Source organism: Thunnus albacares, chromosome 8 (genome assembly GCF_914725855.1).
Source record: "Thunnus albacares chromosome 8, fThuAlb1.1, whole genome shotgun sequence".
Classification (NCBI taxonomy): Eukaryota; Metazoa; Chordata; class Actinopteri; order Scombriformes; family Scombridae; genus Thunnus; species Thunnus albacares.
In genome coordinates, this window is record NC_058113.1 from 25,940,332 (window position 1) to 25,965,008 (window position 24,677).

A 24,677-nucleotide genomic window follows, 5' to 3' on the forward strand; every position below is an offset into this window, starting at 1 on the left:
CAAATGACCTCTTACTCTCTGTGTATAATCTGCATTTTTAAGTGAAATATATCATCCATCAATGCATCAAATCTGCCTTTTGTAAAAGAATCAATATATATGTGTATACATATATAAATTTATATTTGTAGATATTAAAACATGCTATCCTCCTTGTCTCTGTGAATGAGCGATACTCATCGTCACTGGTGTTGTCACTGTGACTGAAGTTAATCCACATGTTTTAAAAAAATTGAAAAGGATGGTGATGGAATTAGGGACGGGAAGGTCACACACACAAACACACACACACACAGGAATGGTGCATTTGTCAGGGTTAGGACAGGGATGCAATCAGCACAGTAATCCTCACCACTGGCATAATGAAATGGCCAAAATGAGAGATCAGCACAACAAATGCACAACAAACTGTCCTGGTTCCCAGTAGAAGTTAGACTTTGTTATAATATACTCATATTTATAAAGGAAGTAATATTATCAGGTACAGCCCATTTATTTTCTGCTTTGCACTGCCCTGTGCATATTTGCACTTGTGACAAATGTGCATTTGACCTTTTTGAATCTATAATTGTTCATTTTCTGCTTTCTTCTTCTACACATTTTCCCATCTTATTTGTCACACTAATTTCACTACACATATGATCTCTGTCTATGACAGATAAACTTCAAATCTTTAATCTTGTGTGCATGTGTGTTGTGTTCTGGCTTCTTGGATTTAATGTGCTTTGTAAATTCATACATAAATCAAATTAATCATAAAAAATGTTAATTAAAGAATCTGTCTTTAAATCATACTCTTGTAATTGTTATAATATTCATATGAGTGATATTTGCACACTGACTTCTCTCTTTGCAGACACGTGGGGCTTTTTGCAAAGGATGAAAACATCACATAAAATCGCTGTTGCCATAACAACGGCTCTATACCTCTCCCTCCTCCTCTTCTTCTCTCTCCATCCCTCTGCTGCAATGCATCACACCCTCCCTCCTCCTCCTCCTCCTCCTCCTCCTCCTCCTCCTCCTGCATGCACCTCCCACCCCCAGCCTTCACCCATCCCAAAGACTGATTAGCGCGGAATCCTTCCACTGACACGCCATGTAATTTCTGGAGGCCACTGATTTTTGTGTGTGTACGTGTGTGTCCTCCCTCCCCCCTCGCTTTTCCTCAATTTTTGACGCCTCGGTCAGTATCCCCAGGAGGAATATGCGGGTCTCCAAAATAAATTTCCCAACGTGCGTCTCTTCTTGAAGGCGATAAGAAGAAAAAGGAGGATTTTATTTCGCTTCTCTCTCTCTTTTCTGTGTCGTGCTCTGATCCCAAAATCTGTCCGATGGTCCCCGGTGTGACAGCAGAGCGACTTCCCTCATCTGGCTGCCTGACGCGGGATGCAAGCCGTCCACCTCTGACCCAACAATAGGACGAGACGTGTTGAGGATATCTGTGAGCCTAAAGTCCAGGATTTGATTTTAAAAGGGGTTGTTTGATAAGGAGGTGACAGGTAAACAAGTGACACTATTGGATTTTAAAAAGAGGACAGATTTTTGTCTTTTTTTTTTTTTTTTTTTGCAAATTCACTAATATAAGACTAGCTGCTTGTTGATTGTAGTGTCTTATTTGCTCACCCCAAACACTGTCACACCCTATTCTTAATTCATAGCCACACTGCCGGAATGCACTTTTTTTAACCTCCAGAGACGCACTGACGGTGGCAGCGGTGTAAATATCCCCCAATAGCTGTTCAATGCATGCCTGCCAACCCACTTTTAAACTGGTTTCATATGCTGGTGGTGACCCATCTCAGCAGAGACACCTGTGCTGTTGCAGTCAAGCCTGTGAGCAGCTAAACAAACCATATGGCTTAACTGATGTGCACAAACAGCAGATGAGTCCACTTGAATAAGTAAACATAAGAATCAACCAGGCTTTGCCCTAGATCACCGCCTAGAGCTTTATCTCAAGAGATTATGTAGTTGTGAGTGTGCGATTTGGACCGAAGAAAGAAAGCAATAAGACAGATATGAGGCAATAACAATAACAAGGTGATAATTGTAATTTCTTCCAAAGCCAAAAAGAGTTGGAGACAAGTGACAGGATACTTCACGCTGCTTCCATTTTCCATCTCACTCACACTGTGGCTCTGTCGACCCTCCTTTTGCTCAGGCCAAATGTGCATTCGTTTTAAAGTGGAGTGAGAGCGAGTTGGAAGGCGTTCGTGCATGAAACATTTTGACATTTTAACAGACATTTGAACTCCACTGCACGACTCTCACACACGTTTTCCATTTCCAGCACTAATTCCACTGGACACCTCAGCATCTTCCCCTATCAGATCAGCCTAAGATATCAGTCTTCCAGTGGCTTTTATTCTCAATCACTGACAGTTATTGCAGTTTGGCGAGTCAGAGTCTGGCGTTATTTGGTGCGCACTGTCTCATTGTGGAGCTAAAAAGGCCAAAGGGTGCGCCGCTCAACCTGGAAGAGTATAAATAGTTGAACAAAGGCCCTTTTGGAGCGACAAGAGGCTGAAACCTGAAACTCGGAGTGATTCCTCCCTCTGGTAACTCTATATGCTCACACACACTGAGAGGCTGGACAGACCATCAAGATAAATAGAGTGATTTAGAGCCGGGGAGGTGAGGAGACAAGACAGTAGGGCACGCGCCTTCCACACTGCTGCTGCCAGGTTTTTCAGGTGCTAAAGAAGATCTGAGCGGCTAGAGGAACCACCCACCCACCCCTTTTATCAGCTGAAAAATAAAAGGAGAAGAAGACCACACCCAGAGCCCCATCAAGAAAGAGTCTCCTCCTCTCACCTCCCAGACTTTTAATCCAAAGTCAGGACATCTTTTGCATTTTAGTGCTCTGAGGTTTTCATCACCAAGCTGGAATATCTACTGTAGATCTGTTTTGTCTGCCTGTGTGTGTGTGTGTGTGTGTGTGTCTCCCAATCATAAGTGTGCGAGTGTGTGTGTGTGTTTTGACGTCATTGAGAGCCGCCAGTCTTCTTTCCTCTGTCAGGATGTCGTCGGTACGAGAGCTGCTGCTGCTGCTGCTGCTATCTCTGGCCCTCCTGGCTCTTCAAGGTGAGTGGGCAGTGGTTCTGTTGCCAGGGTGACGCCGTGATGGCAACACCTTGGCATGCATATGAGCCACCATCCAGACCTCATTCACCGTCTGTGCTGTGTGTCAGCGTTGAGGTGTTTACTGTCCTCCACCGTTGTCTGATGTGGGCACTGTTTTGGGGTGCGTGTCTGTGTGTTGAGATGCAGCTGTGCGAGTGAGTGTTTATGAGTCCATCATAGTGCTGGATTGCTGGCTAAAAGCCCAGCTGTTCAGGGCTTTTTGTTGTTTTTTTTCTTTTTTTAGAGTAATGAGATGGGGCCATGTGGCGGTGTTAAAATGGAGGGCACACACACATACACAGACACACCAGCCTTTGTGTTTTCAAAGGTCTGGAGCTATGTAGGTTTTTAGTTTTTTGCTTGTTTTCTATACATAAAGTATGTTAAGTGTCCTTTGATTAGATTAACGACACTTAAAATTGAACTTATTACTATCATTATGTAGATTATTCATTTCTTGTGTGTTACATTGAGGCATTGTGTTCCCTTGATGTGTGTGTTGATCAGTTCAAGGCTACAACTCAAGTTGACCAATGTTTTTCGTCATTAGGCTTGTAAAAATGTCAGAAAACAGTGAAAATGCCTGTTACGACTTCCTAACCGCCCATGTGATAATCATCCAATGTCTGACCAACAGTTCAAAGCCTAAAAATATTCAGTTTACAATGATATGAAGCAAAGAAAGGCAGCAGATCCTCACACTGGAGAAGCTGAAACCAGGGAATGTTAATCAATTATCACAATAGTGGGCAATTTATTTTCTGTCAAGCGATGAATCAACTTATCATGTCAGCTGTAGCTCAGGTGAAAGGAGAGTTTGTAATACAGTGATTTCAGCAGTTGTTTCTCGTGCAAATGTTCCTGTTCTGGCACTTTTTCCCGTTTTCGATGCTACTACATCTGCACAAATCCTGTGAGGAAATCCAGGTTTTCTGTAGCTTGCTGCATCTGGTATGTTTCAGTAAAGTAAGGTCTCCATGTTCAATTTTTATACTACTAATGGCTGACTAATGTTGATTTTGGCAACCTAAACCATAAAAACTGAATTTTACTTTAAATTTGTGCCAATCATCAAAGTTGCTCTCAACTCTTCCACTCCCTCTGCTGATATCTTTATAGTTGGAGATATCACAACATGATTTCCTACCTTCACAAGAAGGCATATACTGGAATTCATTCTTTTATAGCACAAGAAACGCTTCTTGCACTGACGTGAAAACAGCTTGAGCTAAATAATCCATCACCTTTAAGCTGCTGTCAGTCTCCTGACACCCACAGGAAGAGAAGCAACTTGGTGAGAAAATAATCTTTCACAAGCTTGTCTTATGAAATGTACAATCACAGCTGCATTGCATTATTTACAGCGCCTGGATTTATTTAAACACTTTGCTAAATGGTGTAAAAACAATGCAGATGGTAGTAAATGGGTTACAACTATGGACCGAGGTCATAATAATAATGAAAAATCCTTTTTCCTGAAAATGCTTTTGACTTGTTAAACTTTGTTAAACCCAGGCCAAGTTAAAACAAACAAAGAAAAACTAAATATTTTACTCATTTTAATGCTTTTCTAAAATAAAATAAAAAATACCCACGCACAAAGTTTTTTTGGGGTTGCATGCTGCCGTAACCGATAATCTCATTTTAAGCACTGGGATTTAAAATGGAGCACAAAAAGGAAGCAATGCATTTAAAAAAAGAGATTTAATGTGTACTTATCTCTGTCAGCCAGCTGCTCTTTGTCTCACTGACAAAAATGCCAGCAACACAACCTGTGCACATGCACATGTCAACACAGCTTCATAATCACAAAAAAAAGCATAATAATAATGTTGTTATTCCTTTACATGAAGTGTAACAAGCAGGCAGAGCTGCAGAAAGTTGAGCCAGGCAGCAGGATAGCGAGCAGAGAAAGGACGCTTGGCAAAAAGTAAGAAGGTTATACAACCTCGATTGACAGAAATAGACCGTTTGGTTGAGGGGCCGGCGGGTTAGTTAAGGACTGAAGCGAGTGAGCACATCTGGAGCTGGACGCAGTGAGGATGAGGACATAAAACGAGACAGGAGATTGGATGGAATCTCCTAAAAAGAAGACGAGAGGAACAGATGATAAAAATAGCACTGTGTGGTCTTTTTTATTTTAAAATGTGCATTTGGAATTCAGCTAAAGACAGCAGAAGTTTCTGGTACAGGAAAGAAAACATACATATTAAAACAATTAAATATTAACTAAGGTGATTCGATGATTATCACAAACTCCACTCACGCTCCATCATATTAAGCTCCATCTAAATTAAGCTGAGTGAAGTGATGGCAGCAGAGAGCAAATTAAATCAGAAAAAGAATAAATAAAGGAACAGCTCACCCCAACATACAATAAAACCTACTTAAATATCAGCTTAAGCTTATTGGAATATAATGTACATTTCTTTTGTAATTCACAATGTGCCAAAAAAAAAACTAAACAAATGAAAATTTCATCTATTTCCAACACAATTATTCACAATAATCCACAGATATCAGTGAAACACCAACTGGCTGCCTTAAAAGAAAAGATTGGATTTTCATGAGTAAACTTGTCATTATATTTGAATCAGGGTTTTCTATGTTGATGCTTTAAATGTTACAAAATAAATGATCCTACCACACAGATATACAGATGTATAATTAGTTGCTGGTTGAAACTGACCATATATGACCGATTCATATGTGGTGAAAAGAGCTCAGACATTTTTGCGGAGCAATAGGGCTGAAGATCCATAAATTATGAAAGAGTATTTTCGCTTTTTAATTAATGTAATGAGTTATTAGGCAACACTCAGTCAGTCGGTCATGTTTCATTCAAATATGACACAAAGTAAACAGCTACAGTCTATTGATGGAGTCGGGTGTCCTTGCTTTCAAGCCAGAACAGAAGCTCATAAGACCTAATGCATCTCTTAACTAATGCATGCAGCAGATCGACTCTCTGCGTCGCAGCATGGAGCCATTTAGTCTGCAAATGGCTCGAGCACGAACTTACGGTCAAAGGAGATCACCGTCAACAGGATACTCCAACAACTACACCATCGTCTCAGTGCAGAGCCATTTGGGCTCATGTCCATTCCATCACTCCACTCAGCCTGCAGCATCTGCACAAATTGAAAATTTCATTACAGCAGCATTTAAGTAGCCAGAGTAGAACATAAACTAATTATAACTACTGGAGTGGTGCACTGCAGCAAGTTTTTTTTTTTTTTTACTTTTAAGTCTGATTTATCATCTGCACTTTTGCTTTAATATTTTTTATAAAAAAAAGTTTTCTTGTTTTTTGTTGTGATACAGTTTGTAGTTTTTCCAAACAACTTAAAACTAGTAAAATTGCATATTCAGACAAACATACAGTATGTTGTGAAATCAAAATTTTCTATAAACTTTTTTTTTTTTTTTTTTTTACAATTTTTACAATTTCTACCTTTAAATTTAAGTTTACTAATTTACCAAAAACGTTAAGTCTTTCAAACACTCCCTGCTGCTCCCTGATAATTAAAGTCACTTCTGGTTGACTGCACTTTGAGCCTCTGATGTCATTGTTGTCTTCAAAAGTTGTACAAACCCATAATGGCTGTTTTATACAGTATGTAGGATGTCTGGATCTATATTTATTGCCTCATACAAACAGCAGGTGCTTGTAAACAAGGAACCCTTGATTGATGCACTCCAACTGCAATCTGAACAAAAAAGTGAATGTGATTTTAGAAACTATGACAACCATTCACTGGTGGTCTATCTACAGCTGTGTCAGACTGTGCAGCCTCAGTGCTGCATGAATCTTCTGAAGGGAGTTGCATTTTGATTCCATCGGAGGCATTTTTATTGCAAGATCCAGTCTGACTGACAGATATGGAGCGAGATACCGTGCTGTGATCTAATTGCAGGCTGCATGTCGCCTGCTCACTTGTGTGGCACACATGCACGTACACCTGAGCCCCTGTTCATTCAACTGTGTGACTGAGATCTGTGATCCAGGGTTCTCTGTACCCACTGGAGGGGGGTTGGGGAGGAGAGGCTTTGAAGACAAGATGACCTTCCACATAGCTCAAATTTGGTGTATTTGTAAAGCTGGGAACTCATCAGTTTACCAATAATTATTTTGCTGTGTACTGTCACTTGTTCAGCTATAAATAAACGTCCTATTTTGTTTCCGTGATCAGTGCGAGACTCCCCAAACAAAAACTAAGATGTTTGTTTTCTCCTCAAGTCAGTAAGAACTTAACAAGACTGAGAGTCTCCAGCTCTTTGAGGCTAAGCACAGCTTAGTTAACATTTTCTACCAGTAAACACAAAGTAAAACTGAGGCTGATGAAAAAGTAATTAGTTTTCTAGGTATTTAGTTATAAAACAAAGCACTGGATAAATTATAATCTGACCTGATGATGGTACTAGAAGAAAGATTAGAGGATCCCAAAGTTATAGTCCATCCTCTTGGGACCTCTGAATGTTTTCACAGCAATCCATTTAATGTTGAGATATTTCAATAAAAACAAAAATGTCAACCTCACTGTGGTGCTGAGGAAAATATTAGTGGATGACCAAAGTCCATATGATTCAGCTCGAAGGAAACATGAATATTTGTACCAAATTTTGTGAATTTTGTGAAAACTTTGACCTGCTGGTGGTGGTAAAGGAAAAGTCAGGGGGTCACTTAAGTCAGATGAAAACCTCCCAGACACTAAGAAAAAAATCTTAAATGTGTTCAGGCTGTCCACCAGACATTTTAAAGTTTATGGATTGTGAAAAACTTCTATAAAACCAAGACTTTTCCATCAACAAATCCCTCAGTTGCCAGATCAACACACAGTTGCGCATCTTACTTATTTGTTGTAATGTACAGAATAACAGATTTATTTAAAAGAAACACTGAAAAAGCTGCAGCAAAAGCAAAAACAGCTCTAACAATCACTCAAGAAAACAGCTTTAAAAAGAAAGAAAGAAGCAGAGGGAGGTGACATCCTGGAGACAGGCCGACCAATAAGAAACGAGACATGAAGCTCCAACAGTGTGATCATTACCTCGATGCTTTACCAGCAGCAGTGACGTAGTTTTTCACTCCACTTGTGCTCTTCCTTCACTGAAGTATTGCTTCTGGAAATTGCCTGTGTGTGTGTGTGTGTGTCCCACACAAGGGCAGACAAGGACAAATGCACATTATGGATCAGGATGTGGACAGATAATTTTCTTTGTGTGGAGTAAGATGGATGGATCGTGGAGGACATGAGAACATTTATTTCAATATGTTGTATTCAGTTCCTGAACAATGTGACACCTGTTTTGAGAAAAATGACTGCTGGCTGACAAAGTTAAAACTCTTTCACTATTTCTGACTTCAATTATAGTTGTCTCAAAATGTCTTTAACTGCAAAATAGTGACATTTCAGTTCTGGCAAATATTTAGATATTAACCAATATGACAAATACATAGACATTCACCAGGTGGACAGAAACACAACTCAAAATAAATGATAATATTTAGAGTTGGGCTGGCCATCTTGAGCACTGTGAGGAATCCCAGTGGGCCAGTCACTCTGTGGGCTCCTTGAGCAGCCCATTATACAAAAACAAGAGCGAGAGAGATGAACGTCGGCCCACTTTGATTATGCACCAAGCCTGCTTTGACTCCACTGATTGGAGTGTTTTTGAGGTTGTATCTACAGATCTGTGGATGAGCTTACTGACACTGTGACATCTTACATCAGATTTTGTGAGGACATGTGTTGCACCCACCAAAACTTTCTGCACCTTCAATAACAAAAGAGATCAGAGTAGCAAAGAGGAGCTACACTAAAAGTTGAAAAACACAGGTTTTCAACTAATGATCCTGGGTCAGTGTGGAGATGCCTGCAGGACATCACCAACTACGGGAGACCCTCCCCCACACTGCACAGACCCTTCAACTAGCCAACAACATGAATGTGTTTTACTGCAGGTTTGATCAGCCCACACACAATGCACCTGCTCCAATTCAGACATCACACAACCAACTGCACCCCCTGCTATCTCCTCCCCCCTCTCCCCTGACTCCCCACCGGCACTGACGGTCTGTGAAGAGGATGTGTGTCAGGTCTTTCAGAGACAGAAGATCAGGAAGGCACCAGGCTCAGATGGCGTGTCACCTTCTTGTCTGAAAGTCTGTGCTGACCAACTGGCCCCAATCTTCACAGGGATATACAACAGATCACTGGAGCTGTGTTAAGTCCTCTACTGCTTCAAACGCTCCACTATCATCCTGGTCCCCAAGAAACCCTCCATCAACCCTCCTGGACGGAACAACAACAGGCCCGTCGCCCTGAGGTCTGTGGTCATGAGGTCTTTGGAGAGACTGGTGTTGGCCCACCAGGACATCACAGGCCCCCTGCTGGAACCCCTTCAGTTTACCTACCAGGCAAACAGGTCAGTGGATGATGTAGTCAACATGGGACTGCACTACATCCCGCAACACCTCGACTCCCCAAGGAACGTATGCAAGGATCCTGTTCGTGGACTTCAGCTCGGCGTTCAGCACCATCATCCCAGAGGTCTTTCTCACCAAACTCACCCAGCTCACTTTGATCTTCCTGACATACAGGAAGCAGCAGGTGAGGCTGGGAGAAATCTCATTCAACACTGGTACCCTTCAGGGATGTATGCTCTCCCCGCTGCTGTTCTCCCTCTACACCAACTGCATCTCAGGAGACCTGTCTGTTCAACTGCTGAAATTTGCAGGCGACACAACAGTCATCCACCTCATCAGAGAGAGATGAGTCTGCATATGACAGGAGGTCAAACAGTTGGCCCTGTTGTGTGGTCAAAACAACCTGGAGCTGAACATGCTCAAAACTGTGGAGATGACAGTGGACTTCAGGAGGAGGCCCTCATCACTGCCCCCTTCCCTCACCATACTCAACAGCGCTGTGTCAGCTGTGGACTCCTTCAGTTTTCTGGGATCTACAATCTCCCAGGACCTGAAGTGGGAGTCCTGCCTCAGGAACTCCTGGTCCAGTTTTACACTGCAGTCTTTGAGTCTGTTCTCTGCACATCCACCAAACAGGGCAGGAACAGACTACAATGGACAGTCTGCAGAAAAAGATTATTCATTCCTTTTAACAGAAAGGAATTAAGTGAGATCACCATAAAACTAGGCAGCATTCAATCTCAATCAGTATCAAAACATGTACAGTACTAATACAGAATCATGGGACACATGTGCCAAAAAGTAAACAAACAAAAAAATTGTTCAAAAATGCTCCCTATTGTAATGTTAATGAATCTTTTTCCAAAACCCAGAATCTACACAAAACACTAATCATTCATTTCTTTGCTCATATCCAAAATTTCCTCTAACGTTCATTGAAATCTGTCAACAAGTTTTTAAGATTTCCTGTGAAATAACACACAAATGAAAAACATAACTCCTGTGCCACTTGTAGTAAAAATTCAATATTCACTCATAATCTTGACTATTGCATCCTTGACTTTTGGCCACGTATGATTTTCCAAAGTAGGGAGAGAAAGCAGATTTTAGGAGAAAGAGAAGTGAATGAAATGTGAAAAAGGTCCAAAGTTGATTTTGATTAAGAGGAAGTTTGCACCTTGCGTTGAGAGCCACAATGAGGTCCTCTTAACACTTTATTTTTGACTCAATGAGACAATTTTCAATGACATTGTTGTTTCTTTTTTGTTCATAAATCATAATAAGACACATGTTGGATATCTTGTTTCAGTTTTTGGACTCCACAAAACAGAAATTGTGTTTTCGAACAAAGGGAGCAGCTGTTTTAAGAAAAGATAGAAAGATAGAAAACCAGTCAAGGCTTCTTTGGGCTTGTTCTATACTGATAAAACCAGTGTGCCATCACTTTACCAGCAACAACAATGTGGCAGCTTTGTGGAGTAAAATGAAAGAGTCGCTCGCAAAGCAGTGTGGTTCAGTTGTCTACTTGTTCCAGTGGAAAGTCTTTTGCTTGCTTGGTGTCAGGGGAAATGTCATGGATGCTTGGCATTTCCCCAGGTTATGTATGTCTACAGCATTTGTGTGTGTGTGTGAGTGTTTATGTCCACCATGGAAACAGATGTTGTCCTCCCTCATCTCTTTTGCTGTCACCTATTTAATTTTCTTTTCTCCCCCCCCCCCCCTCTCTCTCTTATGGCCAGTTCAGCAAATAACCTTGATCCTTTTTGTGTTCCCTCTAGCCACCGGCAACACATTAAGATAGCTAACCTCAGTGGTTGAATGGTCTTTTGTGCAGCTTTTAGTCTATATCAGAGTTTTTTTTTGCTTTGTAGGCCTCAGGGGTATACAGCCACTGATATGAGGGATTAACCAGCTAGCACGCTGTCAGGAAAAAAAAACTCCCAATCTGCAATTTCTGGAATATCCGTTGCATAATCCTGAACCTCAATCCACAGATTACACAATGAATTTACATTTTTTTATGCTCTGTGTGAATGTGTCCTGCTTCTGTTAATGAGATTCGTTGCTGAGGCAGTTTGGTGGCTCTGACTCTGTTTAGTCTGCACTTTGGATGTGCAGTTCCTTTTGTGTCTGTTTGCATGTTTGTCTCACTCTCTCTCTCTCTCTCTCTCTCTCGCTCTGTCTTCTAAACTTGCTGTCTCAGCTTCAGACAGTCAGCAGCATCCCTGCTCACCTTGCACTATCTCCCCTCTCGCTGCGTCAACGACCTCCCTCCGGATTACTGCCTCGCACTGTCTGTGTGTGCTGTTAATGCTGCTGTTTCTGCTAGATTTCCATCTGTCTCTGTGGTTCTTTGTTATTATTTCTGTCCCGCAACCGAAGTGCTCTCTTCCGTCTTCAGACATTCTCTTCATTTCTCTCCTGCTGTTCGTCTGATGAGCTGTTCATCAAACATGTGCTTAGTTGCCACTGTAATGTGTCTCCTTTTCTCTGAGCAGTCAGCGTGTCAGCCATCTCAAACCCTTCTGTGTTTTTCTCCATGGGGTGTCTTGCTCCTTTGTCTGTCTAGTGTCTCTTTGCCTTTCTATCTGTTTCTGTCTTTCTGTCTTTTTTACACAGTAGAAGCTAATACAATGGAGTTACAGACTTGGGGCAAAATATCATTGCATATCAGTGTTCAACCTAAAATATGGTGATTTATTAATTGACTTCCAAATGCTTCCCTGTGAATTTTCACCAGAGCATTAAGTGATGAATGACTTTCATTGACCTCTATTGGTGGGCGAGAATTAGCAGCAGCACTGACAGCTGGTGCAGCTTACAGCAGCCTGTAATTAACACAAGCAATCAAGTCACATTTGTAATAGAGACAAGAAAGTTAATTAGAGCAGAGATTGAACTGAAAGATAGAAAATAACACAGCAATTTTGTGTTTTCTGCTTACTGCATTGTTCTTTACACCTGTTCTCTAAGCAGATTTAAAAAGACTTTAACAACAAGTATTTACAAATGATGTTTGCCTCAAGTCTGTTTTCTTATAATCTAGAGGTCCTAAACAGACCCGGCTCCCAGAAAACCCCCAAAACCCAAGAACCCAACTTGAAGAAAACCCCAAATTCCGGTTTTGACTGACTTGAGTTATTGCAGTGGGTCTCAGGTCTGTGTAAATGCAACGTCAAAGGAAAAATCTGGTTTATTACAACTTTGGTTGTATTTTCATAGTTTTGGCCATCATTTCTATTGGTTATAATAAAATTGTTCAACGCTTTAGTGATGCCTGATGGGGCAGAAAACATCAGACACCAGACAGGTCTTGAAGAAGCCAATATCATTTATAACCACAGAATGTATATAAAGATGGACGTAGTGAGGTGTGACATCACCTTTATTTTGCATTGGAGCCAGTTTGAAGTACAGAGTTGCATTTTTTCCATTTGGAGCCAGGATTTTCCAAATGAGGAGTGCGGGGTGTTGCCTTTCATGCCGTGGAAAAGAGCTGAAACCAATGCCAACTTACTGGGATCAATGAGCAGTGCACACTTAAGCTAATGTTAGCAACTTGAGCTAAATTATGCTAACAGGGCAGGTATAATCAAATAACATTAAACTTACTGAAATATTGTGACAATAGTCCAACTCAGTGCGACAAAACCATGAAAATATCAGATTGTATGAAAACAAAATTTACCACCAAATTATCTCCAGACCTGATAAATAAAGACCCTTCAGCAATGAACATTGTATTTTTATCCAACATGCAACTAGTTACTCGCTTGAATGTGGCTTTAAAACAAGCACTCTACAAAATTTGAGTCAGGGTTTCAAAGCGTTTAATCACTTTTCTCAATTCAGGTCAACTGAAACCACTGTGGAATGAAATCCTTTAGATCTGTTCAGGCTTGGGTTCAGTCGGTCTCGGGTCCAACTGGGTTCTGGTCTGTTTTTGGTTTTAAATGCCTAGCTGTCCATGTCTGGTTTGACTAAATAGATGGCAATCCTTTCGTTTATGTTTGGGTGTATATTTTTGGGCATGTGAAGTCTTACATTATGTTCTTAACTTTCTCTTCTCCTCCTTTCCCTTTTCTCTTCTCTCCCTCTCTCTCTGCAGTGCATCAGCCAGCATTAGGCCTCTTCCCTCCCTGCATCCCCATCTCCCCCTGCTTTTGTAGAAATGGCTGTTACTACTGAAGCCTGTGCTAATCTTCTTTCTTTCTCCTCCTTCATTCCTTTCCTCCATGTTTCTCTGCAGTGTGGCAGCATTTCTAATTGTTCAACTCTTTCATATATGGTGTTGCAATATTTGTATCCAAGGCAGTAAGAAATAGAGCATTTATTTACATATTTGTGTACACGAGGTGAAGGACGATGTGCAACCTCTGTGAATCTCAGCCAAACTATTAATGATTTCTCGGAGTTCTTCTGATCAGCGTTGTATATGTGTTTCCTGTCCTCTCCCTCATCCCCCCCCTCCCCATCTTACGATTTGAAACAAAAGCTTCCCCAGAGGTCAAAGTTGAGAATAGCACAAGATCATTGGTTGAGAGCGATGCTGAGGCCTCAGTGGAAACTGCAAGGTGCAGTGTGAGAGAGAAACATTTGGAGTTACAGGTGTGTAACTCCCGGCCGATGAGAAGTATGTGTCATGATGATGGTGGCATATATAGACTCACACCTCTATATATGAATTTAGCTCAGTTACTAACTGACAAAATGCAGCGAAATGGTATCGCTCACTGCAACCTCTTTATTTCCCCTCAGTTTCACAGATTAAAACATCTGAAATGAAAATTACAGCAGAACTAAAAACCAAATGAACCAAATTCACAACAATCTATGATCTGAAATGTTGAGTGGAAATAAAAAATGCAAGACAAAAGCAATGCCCGAAACAAGAAATAAAAAATTTAAAAAAAACACGCATGCAATAAGCAATGGGAGCAAGCACGCAAATATAAAAGTTACAGTAGCAACCATTGTTTTGTTTAGTACTATTAAGACCATTTGCCTGCAAGTAATAAGATACTAGAATACACCAGAGCTCTGCCCGTGTATCAACCTTTCCCTCGAGTCACGGGTACATGGAAAAGAGGATGACGGCCACCCACGGCTCTTACCTCTGAACCCTGTGACCTGCAAATACACAAAGCGTTATAAGGTGACACGGAGGGTTTCTAACTGTGTTTTCTTCATCCTCTCTGTGCTGTAGCATCTCTTTGCCATGGAGCCTGCGTGGAGGTGGACTCAGACACAGAGGCAGTGGCCAACAAAGGCTTCAAACTGGGCTGCATCTCCTGTAAGATGAGGGGAGAAGTGCCCGCCATAGCGACGGTCAGCTGGTACTTCAGGGCTTCAGATGAGACCGAGTTCTCCCATGTAAGTGCTAGTTAAAAATAAAACAAAAAGGATAACATGAGAAGGGAAGCATAAAAGAATGTGGGGTTTGGGGGCCAAAAGAGCAAACACTGTCACCTTTGATTCCAGGGAGTAATGATAAAGTCATGAAACTAGAGCAAGTATTTTTCTTCAAATGGAGAATATGATCTGTATGATCTTGCTTGTTGTAATTAAAAGTCTAGTAACAGCAATTTGAATCATGTGATGACAATAACAAGCCTGATACCATATGCAATACATACTGAAAAACTACTAACTAATGTGAACTATGAAAGTCTGAAAAGGATAAGAAAGACCCTTTTTCTGATACAGTTGTTCTCAGTCAATTAATAGAATAATCTTCAATAAATGACTTCGAAAATTGAAATTAGGGAGAAAAGTAACCAAACTGCCCAGATCTTGATATGAACACAAAGCGTGCTGAGAAAGAGATCTGGACATGAGCATGAACATACCCAGGTTTAAAGTAAAAATTTTTAAAGTTCACAAAATATTACCAATACATTAATGCCCATTACATTAAATGCAACCAGTTTTCTCCCTAATGTACCTAGTTATCATGTGTCCAGATAAAGCAGTAGATTAAATCAGCACAAAGCCCCCAAAACATCCATCACAACAAGGTTGTTGGTCTGGGTTCTTCTGGGAAATGGCTGCAATGCATTCATCATGAGGTGAGCAGAGTCTTGCATTTTTCATGATGGGCTTTCTCTCCCCCCCTTTTGTGCTGGCTGGCACTTTTGCTTAGCAAAGGAGTCCTCGCCTGGTAAAGCAAAGAGGCCATTACTGTATGTAGGTATAGTGGGAGTGATTCCATCAGCCTTCAGCTGCCATTTAAAAACCTGCATCCACTAATTCACCAGGAAGTGCAGGGGCCTTAACTGCAGCCCAGTCAATACAGAAAAACATCACCGGTGGTGATGTGACGACCAGTAAGACTACTGAATATTCACAACGCTGAACAGTCAGTTTGTTTCACTGTTTAAGAGAAAACAGCAACTTGCTGTTGCTGTTGTAGTTGTATTTATTTATCATTATGATCAAGCTTTTTCATTTAGGTCTGCAGCATATAAAGAAAAAGTAAATTTTATCAAACTGGGATACATACCGAAAAACACATTTATGAAAACAGTCAACAAATCTTCTTAAATAAGACTGAAAAGGTGTTGACTGAAGCTAAAGCTTATTATTCCTATGCTTCTACATTCACCAAGACACCAAGTACTTCACTGTATTCCTCACTTCATACTCATTCAAAGTATGGTAGAGCAGCATTAATGAAAAATAAATCAATAAATTATTGGAAAAATCTTTAAACAAAAGATAATATCAGGTTTGACCATATTCTTGTACTTATTCAATACATTATTCTTAAACATAATGATTGTTTTACACATTTTAAATTCATCCTAAAGTTTGTTCCATAAATTCATCACTTTAACAGGAATGCATCTGTTTTTCAATTTTGTTCTGGTTTTCTTGAACATACAACTTCCTTTAAGATTATATTGACTATCATTTCAAACATGATTTGTACATTCTTTGGTAGCAACTTATCTGAGCAATTTTACAGACTACAATATCATCAAATTTCATCATCTGTAATTTAAGAAATACACATGTACATTGTGAGAAAATAAAAGTACAAGCTAAAGACTATTAATAAATCCAAAAACAGGTGTAATGTGCTCCTTACACTGTGACTTCCAAATAAAGTCACACTTGAATGTTGGAAAATAGAAACCTGAGCACAGTGGCAGGGATTGAAACCTTGAACTAAGCTATTCTCTGTTCACAGTGTTGATATGTAAGAGGTCAAAGGTCACTGAGATGACCCAGTGCTTCCTCTTTGTGTGGCTTTAGACAACTGACTCACTGACTTGATGAATGTTTGATCCCCAGAATTGAATTTGTAATGTGAAAGAAATATTCACAATCTGAGACCTAAAAACACACAACTATGTTGAGGCACAGTTTTATAGTTAGGTCTTAAAAATCACTTTATTATCAAATCAACAAATAAGCAGCAGATTTCAGCCTTCAAAATGGTTTGACTCATTTGAATCATTTATGATATGATAATTATATGATATGATTAATTGATGCAACAGATAAACAAATAATAAAAGGGGTAACAGGCTAAAGTCAAGACATGTAGATGTTAAAAGACAAAGAAACATAAAGAAGCACAAGCCATTCAACATAAAACTAACAATAAAATAATGAAATACAAAACATATCACCACAATTTAAATTAAAAGTTACCAATCAAAAAAATAAACCCTCCTTTGTTGTACAAAAAAACATTTAATACTCACAACTGAGCCACAGTGTTGCATTGGGTGATTCATTTCTTCATTACAACTGTAGTTTCATTAGAGTCAGTCCCACACACACCATCCTGCTGCCGTAAATACGCAAAACTCACTAAATCTGCAGCTAAAAATAGTCCACAACAAATGCACAATTTATTCCTGTTTGAGTCACGTTTTCTAAAAACTACAATGCTCAGCTGTTTTAGAAAATTATTGAGGCAGTTTAAAAAATGAAAGCATGGTATTTGTGACCTGTTCATAAATATTTACATTTTCAGTAGGGACAAATAGGCTGACGGCTGAGTGCTATAGACAGGGTAGGGAAGTTGGTCTGACGCATTGTTGGTGTTGGTCTTTTCATGGTCTTTGATTTAAATAAGAAAAGTATAGAACATTGCCAGCCTTATCCTTTAAGCTTGTATAAGCAGGTATCTAAAAGTTTCATTTAATAGCATACTGAAATTAACTGATACTAGTGGCTGCCTGTAAGGAGGGCAAACACATTCATATACCTCAACACTTGATGATGAGAAGTTGACTTGATTTTTAGTGAGACTTTTATGCATAAAAACCCTTGTTTCTTGACAACATCTGAACACTGCCAGATCATTTTGCTGAATCTTTACAGTCTCCATTCTGCTTTGTTTCCTGTTCGCTAAAATCCCATAATTCTCTTCCAGATATACAGCTATGTAGATTATATGGAGGAAATCATTGACCCACGTTTCTATGAGCGTCTGAAATGGATGGGCAGTAAACACACCAAGGACCTACAGGACGGCTCCATCTACATCTTCAATGTGACCTTCAATGACACAGGAATCTACAAGTGCATATTCAACCGGGTCCTGCGGTACACCAACTACGAGTTTGAAACCAACACCAGCAAGACTATCGTCATTAACGTGGTGCCACGACGTAAGGACCAAGGGGAGGGATGTTGTGGGTTTGAGCAGAGAAGTTAAAAAAAATGACTTGTGGAGTTGGTAAATTCAAAGAAGAGACTTGGTCAGAGACTTGGTCGAGACATGACAAGCTTTTTTCGTAATGTTGGATGTCTATATTAAATATGGTCAAAGTTCCAAAACTTGAGGTGAACATATGTAAAAATGCTCCCTGAAAGTCAAAAGCCAGGGCTTCAGCCTTTTCTAAAAACTTTGTTTGCAATAATACCTCTACATCAACATCAAACTGATGTCAGATTTTTTACACATGCCCACAACATGTTCCATAGCCTTTGCTGCTAAGGTTGTTCCACACGTTGTTCGTATTGTCCACTCGCATATTTCGGATTGGATTTTGGCTCAAAGATGTATGGATGTTTTTGAGAGGTTGTCATTTCAAGTAAAGAACGAGAAAAAGAAGTGAAATACTACAAGTAATTGTTTATGTAGCCTCTGGAACCACTAGAAGTCTGCCAAGGGAGTATATTGCTCATTTTAATTAGCAGCTTTAATTAGGTGTCCCCCAAGGCTCAGTGCTCGGTCCTCTGAATTTTCATTACTTCAAGCAGGCAGATTAAGGGTTGGGTTGTTCTCGATCAGAACTAGTTTATACAACATGTTGTCTGATCATGTCAGATATCAAAAGTCTTAATAGCTGTTCCAAACAGCCACAGGTGGAGTGAAAAGCTGACCATCACCATAGAGGAGGGAGATGCGATATCGTTTTAAATATGGACACACATTTTCAGATGGAAAGCATTCATAATGTTGCACTCAGTTGTTCACATGAAAAGTGGTTGAAATAGTTGCATAAAGAATAGAAAAAGAGAGCTAAAGAGAAAAGAAAAGTAGATGTGAATGCCACTTCGGAAAGTTATAGAAATGGCCCTACACAGCACCCCAAATCTGTCGTGTTTTGAAGTTATTTGACCATCTGAGAAACAGTTTTAACGGAGTATACTGGCCCCTTCATTCATGGATATTTCTCTAGGTAGGATTAGCAGTAACCTTTAACATGGTGATATTGCAGCAGAACGCTGAACCCTTCTGGATGTCTGATAGGTTAACTGTATCTGCAGCAGGATTCAGGAAATGATTTATTATGACACACTGTAATTCAGAGCACGTAGTCATAAATTATGACTCATATCATTTAATAAATGTATGGCCTGGGCAGCTCTCATCCTTTTCATGGTACAAATTTAATCCAACCCCCTTTCCCTAAGCACACAGTTACAATATATCTTACCTTATCTCCCTCTCTGTCTCTCCAGTCACCAGGGGAATGGCATCCATCTTGTCTGAGGTGATGATGTACGTCTCCATCATTGGGCTGCAGCTTTGGCTGGTGGTTGAGATGATTTACTGTTACAGGAAGATTGCAGCAGCAGGCGAGGAAGCCCTAAGAGAGAGCGCGTGAGTCATACTTATAAAAACACAGACAAACATCCCAGCCGGCCACTCTCTCCAGTGCCAGATCCTGCCGGGCCACCCAAATGTCCTGATCTCCCACCTTCCTCTTACACCCTTGTTTTTCCTTTCTGCCACCTTTTTGGAAAGCGGAGACATAATCTGTTTTCAAATCTGCTCCTCTAAAATGAACAAACATTTCCTTTTTCCTCACTGAACTGATGTCTTGCTCTGATTCTGATTCACAGATCCTGTTTGCCTGTTTCACTTTTTTCTCCTTTCTACTTCTTTCTTTCCCTCAGGGCGGAGTATTTAGCTATAGCTTCGGAAAGTAAAGATAATTGTGCAGGTGAACAAGTGGCAGAATAGCACCGGTAGGTTTGGATTCTCACTTAACTTGATCTCTGAATTCAGTTTCTTCTTGTGTTTCCCTCTTTTTTTCATTTTACCAAGGCTCATATTATTTCACCTGTTGTTCTCATCATTACTGCATTGTTACCACCTAATAAGGCAAACTGTGTCAACAATAACAGTTTAGCATTTCTTTTTAATAATTGAATTATGTTCACTTTTTAAAAAATTGGAAATTTAATAATTTCATTTCTGTTACAGACTTCCCTTTATTTAAAATATGTATTGTTAACTTAAATATCAGATGAACAGATAACCAACCAAACCTGTTCTTCCAACACAGTTTATATAAATTCAGGCTTAAATAATCCTGTTAATTCTTATCCAGCTAATTTGGTTCTTCAAACCTGTTTACGTTATGTTTTAATGAAGTCTTCTTAAATAACAATGTGCCTTTATTTAAAATAAGGCAACATGAATATTGAGTTGATTCTCATGACTGTTTATCATATGATTGCAGTTATATGATGTACTTTAGACGTGAATTTAAGTCCTCCGGGATATAGTGGGTCAGTACACTTATGACATAAGTCTCATTTTATTTGTGTTGTATATTCCACAATTCTTCCACTGTTTCCACATCCCATTGTTGTTATACCGTATATACAGTAAACATATATATATATATATATATATATATATGAAATTATAATCACACTAACATTTTTCATCATACCAGGAGTGATTTGCATCTGAAATTGAGTTCATATATAAAGATTCACCCTTAAAGGTCTGAGTCATCATTTGGCTAACCGTGAATAAGCCTGCACTTTTGGAAGTTTTCAGCTTGTTGCTATGACAACAGCTCCAGATACATTTTAAACCAGTTCCCCAAGAACTGATAATTCAGCCCTGTGTCAAATCATTAACAATCACATCAAGCAAACTCAGTGAGCAAAAGCAAAGATCAGAGAGAGGTCTGAACATGAAATGTGATTTTGTATTTTGCATAGAAATGTTGGGAACCATTGCTTTAGCAAACTCTTTACTTCAGCCTGCAACCATGTCTGGTTTGCCAGATCTTCAAAAGGACTAACTCCCACCGAATTGACTAATTAAAATTGGAGCCATTCAGTAGGAATCACAAGGGAATATTTTGATAATTTTTGTCCCTCAGGTTACTGACTTTTGTGTTCTTAGTGTACCTATTTTGTGCTCTTCATCAATAATGTAATATATACCATCAAGTTACCAATTATGATCAATTGTACCATTAAATTAGTTATTTTTTTCCAGCATTTTAATAGTATTATTTTTTCATTTGTTCTTGTCTCCGCCGCACTCTTGCTATAGATAGTTTCAATTTAGTACTTTTTTATTTTTATCTTGTACAGTGAAACTGAGATTAAAGCACATTTTAATTTGATTTTTTGGGGAGCAAAGATAGGGGCTTGTGTACTATGCGAGCCTGCCGTGTTTTAAGAAAATTGAGGTTATAGTTTGTTGTTTTTTTTTTTTTTAAAATTCAGGTCGAGGAAGAATTCAAGAAGGCTTCCTTGAGGAATCTCACATCCACTTCCATGCTCCCTCTCTTCCTCTCACCGTCATTCAGCTCCTACCATCCTCTCCACATGATGGAACATGGAACCACAAGCGAGGAAAAACATGTCCTCAAAAAGGTATTTTAAGTGACTTTCTACAAACGGATGGAAAAAGGACTAAACTGTATCCTGTTCTGAGGGACAGACCGATGCATCAGGTTGTGGTTCAACGGGACAGAAGGAGAAAGAGAGAGAGTTGTGCTGTATATAGGTATATAAGTATGCACAGATAATCTTTGAAAACATGTAGAGTATATTATAGGCCTACATTGTATATTCACTATTTGCATGCTTACAAGCTTATCAAAGAGACTGATCATGCTTCTGATGGTCTGTCACAGTCATGTTTTTAAGAGTTTTTAATCAGTTTTGTCCTGTTTCATGTGTTGGCATCAGGGTTCGACCGCTACAGGTTTTATAAAGCCAATTTTTTAACCAAAGCTGTGTCGGTGTTTCTTCTGTAGTTTCATTAATATGTGATGCAACCAATATTTTAATGATAGATCTAAATGTTTTTAATCAAATAAAACTGTGAAAGATTATTTAAATATTTGGAATAGATTTGTTTTAACTTTAAATAGTTGTAAGATGATTATTATAGTGCTAATTTCCTGTCTAATTTCCTTACTAATGAGATGTAATGCTACCAAAAGCTTTGGAGGAAACACTGCTACAGCAGCTGATATCTTGTCCTGATACATAATGTCTCATGTTGACCAGTTTTACACCCCAAAAAAATTACAAGTATGTGGTGTTTTCTCCCAGAATTTCATTAAAAGCAGCCTGAAAACGTCTCTTAGCATTTAGACGAACATGAGACACAATGAATGAAAAATACAAGGAAAAAAAAACATGATTGCAGGTCCATCATATCAGCAGTGAGCCACACAACTTGAAATACATATTTATCAGCCTGATAACCTGTCAAACCAATGAAAATGGTCAAACCTGAGCTGGCAACACATACAAACTCTTACTTTTCTTTCTGTCTTTCTTTAAACGTTTTAACATACAGAATTAGAGAGCTAATGTGAGAATGTGAGGTGCACCGTCACTTTTGGAGCAGCTGTGAAGAGTCATGATTGTCACACATCAGCTGAGAAGTCACTGTACGTGATCTCCCGTCTTATTATTTTACTTCAGGATCACACATTCACACATCTGTTGAACAAGAGAAATGTTATCTGTGTTAAGTGTGAATTCTGCTGAATGTTTAGCTCGTCAGTGGAGAATGTTTGATGAAGATTTCACGTGTTCTCAGAGTTATTAGCTCTCAAATAAGGGCAAATGCAGTAATCAGGCACTGTAAATTTGAGGTTAAACTTTCCAGAAAAATATATTATCAGTCATGTTTTTGATGTTTCATATTGGTAGAACTGAAATGAGACCCTGTTTCAGACAACAAAGTGATGTTTTTGCTGTGTTTTCCTTAATCCTGAGAGCTCATAACGCATAATGCTAACAATTTAAAGCTGAATTTCTGTTTAATTGAGGTATGACAGGCTCCTTTTCAGCAGACCATCATCCCCCTTTAAACTGGCTGCTGAACCCAGCAGGCCCACTGCAGACATTAAATTGCTCTTCGAGTCTCAATGCTCAGAAAACATCTCACTACATTTGGCGGTGAGGATTAAATGGTATCTGAGGCCAAAGTGTGACTTCCTGTGACATATGAGAAGATGATGCCCACTTTATTGCACCAGACCCATTTTGAAGTAATCACATTAAAAACAGCTCAACCAATTTATGTAGAGATGTGATATGAAACTTGTCACTTTTATCTGAATTTGTCTCCAGTGGAAACTTTCCCACAGATGTGTAACTTCACACAAATGTTTTAGTGTCTTTGTAGAAACTTAAGGGCTTAGCTAACTGCCATTATGTAACTGCCGTGGGCAAATGTACCACAAAACCTGTCCAGTGTGCCTCCCAGAGTGAAACCAGTGGAAACCAAAGGGGAAAAGCAAAGAGCTGAAGCCTTGTGTTCGTAAAGAAAAACTTGCACCTCTTTTTAGACAGCAAGGTTAATGACTTTCGTTGAACACTAGATGGCAGCCAAACACTGCCGTTCTGCATGTTTACTGTTTATCTATTTTGTACCAATCATCAGTTTGATACATTTTAACCACGTTTTGACTGTAGGAACTTTACCCAGGGACTAAGAACCCTTTTAGGGACTTAATTCCTCTACCTGCGTTTCCACCAGAGGAACCAGGGTCTAAATTAAGTTCCAAGGAAATTATTTTACCCCCAAAAAACTCCCCTACAGAGAAGAGGACACAGAAATTTCTAACTTAAAACAGTATAACTGCATGGTTACTGATGGAATGAGCAAAGACCACAATATGTTTTTTTTTATCAGTATGAACACAGACAGTGGGATGCAAGTTTAAAAATGATTCAGGCAACTTCTACTCTGCTTATTGAGTGGTTTACGCATCAGTTTACATCATCTAAAGGCCTTTTCCTGCACAGATGAATCAACCACTGAAATGAAGACCACACTGTCTCCCACACTATTGTGGTCTGCTTGTGTCCACGCGTTTTCTTTCAGCAACAAATTACTGCAGTTTTCACTTCATGTGTAGGTGTGGAAGAAAAAAAAAGTGATATATTGAAAGAAAATAAAGTTCTTTTGAGAAAATCAGCCCGCGTCTCATCTGAATTCTTCTGATCTTATATAAGTGGTAGATGTGTAGGTGGTTGATATGCTGTGAGGTGTTTTCAAATCACACTTAAAAGTCCATTTCCACCCATCTGTTTTTTTTTAACAGACTGAAGGTAAACTATGCTACACCAATACAACCATTGGTACAATGAAAACTCAGTCAAACACCAGCAAAGACACTGAAAAAAAAAAATGTATGTAGGAGTTGAGGAGATGAAACACTTCCAGGAAAATGAGAGGAGCAGCTGCTTGTTGTTTTTAAGGCATATTTAGTCTTGTATGTTGTTCAGCAGCACCTTATTTTAACAAAAGGACATTTCTCCATCTTTAATCATTTTGAATTTCAAGCTACATGTAGTTGGATGGATGGATTTTTTTTTCCTTTTCCTCTAAATCCCCTGAAAACTTGGTTTCAAATGTTTAATACTTATGTATACTAAT

The 24,677-nt window shown here is 39.4% G+C and overlaps 1 protein-coding gene across 1 annotated transcript; it reads left to right on the forward strand.

Moving 5' to 3' along the window:
- The first annotated feature begins 1,086 nt into the window (after positions 1 to 1,086).
- Positions 1,087 to 24,215, forward strand: scn1ba (sodium channel, voltage-gated, type I, beta a). The gene is made up of 6 exons (XM_044360449.1): positions 1,087 to 3,084; positions 14,760 to 14,926; positions 17,943 to 18,180; positions 19,481 to 19,622; positions 19,919 to 19,990; positions 21,497 to 24,215. The coding sequence occupies exons 1-5, from the start codon at positions 3,021 to 3,023 to the stop codon at positions 19,983 to 19,985; spliced, it is 678 nt and encodes a 225-aa protein (XP_044216384.1). The 5' UTR covers positions 1,087 to 3,020; the 3' UTR covers positions 19,986 to 19,990; positions 21,497 to 24,215.
- The last annotated feature ends 462 nt before the right edge of the window (positions 24,216 to 24,677 follow it).